General features: G+C 33.6%; 1 protein-coding gene across 1 annotated transcript; it reads right to left on the reverse strand.

Annotated features, from left to right (window-relative positions):
* Positions 1–1,951: 1,951 nt before the first annotated feature.
* LOC103523453 (uncharacterized protein K02A2.6-like) lies at positions 1,952–4,731 on the reverse strand (the record flags this gene model as incomplete). Its single annotated transcript, XM_008488494.1, has 1 exon — positions 1,952–4,731. A coding segment is annotated over one exon (2,780 nt), but the record flags the coding sequence as incomplete, so codon positions are not given.
* Positions 4,732–4,864: the final 133 nt, after the last annotated feature.

Consider the following 4,864-nt stretch of genomic DNA (forward strand, 5'->3'; position numbering starts at 1 on the left):
GGATAGAAACCTTGAATTCACTCACTCTGCTGTATCTACCACTGCGTTGTAAGAGGCAAGTAGTTGCTAAGGAAAATTAGGTACTATGGAAAATAACCAAGTGGTTAGCTACAAACTAAATAAGGTACTTAAAACTCTTAATGTTTGGCTTGGTTAAAATACAGAGGACTGTACTGAACTGTAGAACAAAGTGAAACAGAGTAGGAGCAAACAGCTCAATATTGCATGATGGAATTTTTTTTATTTTTTTTTTTTTTAAAAAAAGAGGTTTTGACAGAGGGAACTGACTGCTATGATCTTATCGTCCAAAATCAAAGAGAGAAGGAACACACGGATAGGAAGGCAGGTTCCTAGAACAAACATTATCCATCACGCGATAAACATCCACCCCGGTGGCGAAATCAAACCCGTGGCCTCTAGCCTTACAAGGCAGACAAACTACCAACTAAGCTAACTTGGCTGGCAACAAGAAGATTTTGAAAACTGCTCCATTTTTCCATTGGTGGTGACTTCTGAACAAGTACCAAAAAGTTAAAACTCATTTTGTGGCCCCAGCTATTAACTGATAGAAAGCTGAGACAAGCTGAATTATTTTGTCAAATTTAGAAATAACATAAATTTTCCATGTTCATATTTTCAGGGGTTCTACCTATGTCAATTCTCCTTCAATGTGAGAATCATTGTGTATTAACCTCTTCCAAATAAATACTTTGTTACATCATAAGGAACAAAGTTTCAAGAACCATAAGAAGCATACTAACTTTGGCTTTCTAAAGATCTTACTGCAATAAGCTTCAGGAGAGAGAGAAAAAAAGTTGGATTTCCTCAAAATTGAAGCGCATTATTATTTAAATAATATGGCTGATAGATAAATGATATGGCTTCCATAAGGATTATTCATACCATTACAATCAATGTATATACTTATATACTCATATAAGAATGATAACCTGAGTACTGATAACCTCTCATATTGAATCTCATCTGTGGTGGTGCATTTAATTTCTACAACAGTACCAGCTTGTGGACAATTTCCTAGGAACTTAATGGATACACTCTGTATCCCAAACACCCATCCTTCCCCCGATGAACATTTCAATACTAGTCAAAAACATATCGTATAAAAGAATTGTTTGTAATTGGAGTCCAGGATGAAGTTGCGGAAAATAATATGTTTGTGGCATCTGCCTGGCAATTGTGGAATGGATAATACTTTGGATGTATTCATCTGTGCACTTGCCCCCGAGCACGTGCATTCATTAAGGATAAACCTAGTGGAGATGCGTCTTTACCTAGTAATCATACAGCGACGAGTTCACGACTGATGAAAATGATGAAGCCAACGGGCAGTAATCGAAACAGTTTGTACAATCGCGCTATCACGAGGGAACGGCGTTACTGCAAACCAAATTAAATCTGGACGGAGATGTTATGTCGTCAACTCTCATGAAAATGATACGAGGTGCCTTTTGGTACATTAATGAACACAACGTTTATTAAACACTCAATCACATTTACATTTTTTCAGTCCTAACCCAGCTGCCGTTAGCCGCAAAGGACCGAACCCGATGGCCGACCTTGTTTACCTTTTTCCTAGCTGCCAAAGGCAGTGTTGGCCAGATCTCAGAACATCCTCCTCTTTTTTTTTTTTTTTTTTTTTTTTTTTTTCATAAAAGTCTAAATATATATAATGTCATACTATATATCGTCAAAAACAATTACATTCCAAATGTCAACACCTTACAAAACTAAATGATGTACAGTTTAAACTTAATTACATTGCCAGTTAGGAAAAGCTAGGAAAAAATAAAAAAAAAAAAAAGGGAAAATTTCAAATCCCCATTTTTTTTTTTTTTTTTTTTTTTTTTTTACAAGAATACTTATACTTAACTTTACCAAGAGGTACATGTCAATTATTGTTAAATAAATAAATGAGATGATCATTAGAACGTCAATACTGAAACCTTCTAGGTTTTTTAACTATTCTACCCTTTCTAGTTTTCTGCAAGTAATCATGATCCTGTTCAATAACTGTTGTATCAAACATATTACTGTCCTCATCATTAGACACAGCTGTTGTGTCATACCAGTTATCTTCATGATCATCTATCTCTTGATTAATTTCTAAATTTGACATATCATTTTGATTTAAACTACTTAAACTAGAGGGTGGTAATTCTACAGGAACATTTTCACAAGACAATGGATTTTCAACTGAACTTTCTCCATGAATGTCTACATTAACTACATTTAGGTCATTTACATTTGAACACATAACATTTATTTCTTGACTAGAATTAGACAGCAGGGTTTCACTATTTCTCTGAGATGCTAAATTTACATGGTAATTATTTTCTAAGAAATCATCAAAATTATCAACATTATCAACATGCTGGGACTTATTCGGATTAAAACTAATACTAGTGTGTTTTATTGCAATAGAGTTTCTTCGGTACTTGCCCTTTTCAGTTTCTAAGACATAGGACCTAGGATAATTTTCAAGTACTTCTATTATTCTACCTTTGACCCATTTATTGTCTTGTCTCATAAGGACATTTTCTCCCTTTTCAAACGGTTTTTCAACTTTTGACTTTTTATCATAATATGACTTGTACACTTTCTGATGTTCATTCATTTTTCTCAGAACAGACTCATGAACCTTACTCAATTCACCAATAGGTTTTAATTTGTTTTCATGAACAGGAATTTTAGTATTAATCAACCTACCCATTAACATTTCTGAAGGTGAAACACCCAAGGCTGGGATTGGAGTAGCTCTATATTCAGCTAACAACTCAAGATAATCACAGTTAAGATGTTTAGCTTTTTTCAGCAAGTTTTTACAAATACCTACAGCTCTTTCAATCAAACCATGACTAATAGGATGTAATGGACTTGAGTACTTCCAGCTGATACCATATTCTTTGCAAAATTGATTTATTTCTTCAGAGTTGAAAGGACTATTGTCACTTACAATGGATTTTGCAACCCCTTTGCTTGCAAACAACAACTTTAAATGTTTGATGATTTCCTTACATTTTTTAGAGTTGAGCTGGAATAACTCAATCCACTTACTGTACTGATCAATAATTACCAAATAATCACTTTGGTTGTAAGTCATGATATCTATGAAAAGAGTTTGAAATGGAAACTTGGGCAACTCATGGGGAATTAATGGTTCTCTGGTTTTCTGAGGCAAATTTTCCTGACAAGGGAAACAATTTTTTATGAAGCTTTCAATGTCATTATTAATGTTAATCCAGTACATTGTATCTTTAGCTCTCAAAATAGTCTTAGTTACTCCAAGGTGACCTACATGTAATGCTTGAAGAGCTAGCCTTTTCAAACTATTAGGTATTACCATTCTGTCATTGTAGTAGAGTACACTCTCTGAGACTATTAATTCATTTTTTAACTTATGGAAATGTCTAATGATTTCATTTTTTGGCAGCATGTTTTTCTTATTAGGCCAACCTTGACTAGTGAAATTCAAAACTTTACTCAAATCTGGGTCTTTAAGAGTGTGCTCCCCTACAAGAGTTGTATTCAGAAGTGTTGGTTCTTGATACAAATTGTGAATATGATTTTTACTTATCATTTCATTTTCATCAGTTGTGTCCACAAAATTACGAGATAGTAAATCAGCAATGTACATTTTAGTGCCTGGTAAGTATGTTACATCTAAATTGTATTGTAGTACAGCTAATCTCATTTTGGTACAACGATTTGATACTATTTTACACAAGTTCTTTTTAAAGATTGATACAAGTGGCAGGTGATCTGTTTGTACAGTGATTTTAGATCCCCAAATGTAATTGTGAAATCTTTTACATGAAAACAATATGGACAAAAGCTCTTTTTCTATTTGCGGATAAGATTTCTCAGTATCCGTTAAGCTTCGAGAAGCAAAAGCTACTGGTTGATTTTCCTGCAAAAGAACACAACCCATTCCATTTTGACTACTATCACATTGAATAGTTGCTGGCAAATTGGGATTAAAGTTTCTTAATATAGGAGGTTTTGACACAATATCCTTAAGTTTTTGAAAAGCTACTTGTTGTTCATTTGCCCAATGCCATTCTGTGGATTTTCTTAACAAATTTCTCAATGGACTAGTGATTTCTGCCATGTTAGGTATGAAATCTCTCAAATAATTGAACATGCCCAAAACTGACTGAAGTTCTTTAATATTATTAGGGGGCTTAAGGTTCAGCACTGATGAGATTCTCTCTCGGTCAGGCTGACACCCTTGTTTGTTGAAAATATGTCCTAGGAATTTAATTTCATTTTTCATCAATTGTAGTTTTCCCAAATTGAACTTTACATTTAGTTCCTGTGCTCGACTAAACAGTTTATCTAAGGTTTTCATATGAGATTCTTTATCTGCACTTGCCACTAGTATGTCATCAAAATAGATCATTACATCTTCTATGTCTCCAAAGTACTTGGTATTAATTTTCATAAAAACTTCAGGTGAGGAAACTAAACCAAATGGTAATCTCAAATACTTAAAATAACCAAAAGGAGTACTGAATGTACAAAGCTCTGAAGACTTTTTACTCAAAGGGATCTGGTGAAAACCATCTTTTAAATCAATAACAGAAAATATTTGTTTGCCTGCTAGTTTGTATTTAATTTGTTCTAATGTTGGAATCAAGTAATATTCTCTTTCAATATTTGAGTTCAAGTCAATAGGATCTAAACAAACCCTTAGTTCTTTAGAAGGTTTTTCTACAACAACAAGGTGTGAACAATAACTTGTTGGATTATCTACCTTTTCAATGATATCACTTTTTACCAAGTTTTCTAATTTTTCTTCTAACCTATCTCTCAAACTGTAAGGCACTCTACGAGGAGGTCTAAT

The sequence above is a fragment of the Diaphorina citri genome, unplaced genomic scaffold (assembly GCF_000475195.1).
Source record: "Diaphorina citri unplaced genomic scaffold, Diaci psyllid genome assembly version 1.1 scaffold23598, whole genome shotgun sequence".
Classification (NCBI taxonomy): domain Eukaryota; kingdom Metazoa; phylum Arthropoda; class Insecta; order Hemiptera; family Psyllidae; genus Diaphorina; species Diaphorina citri.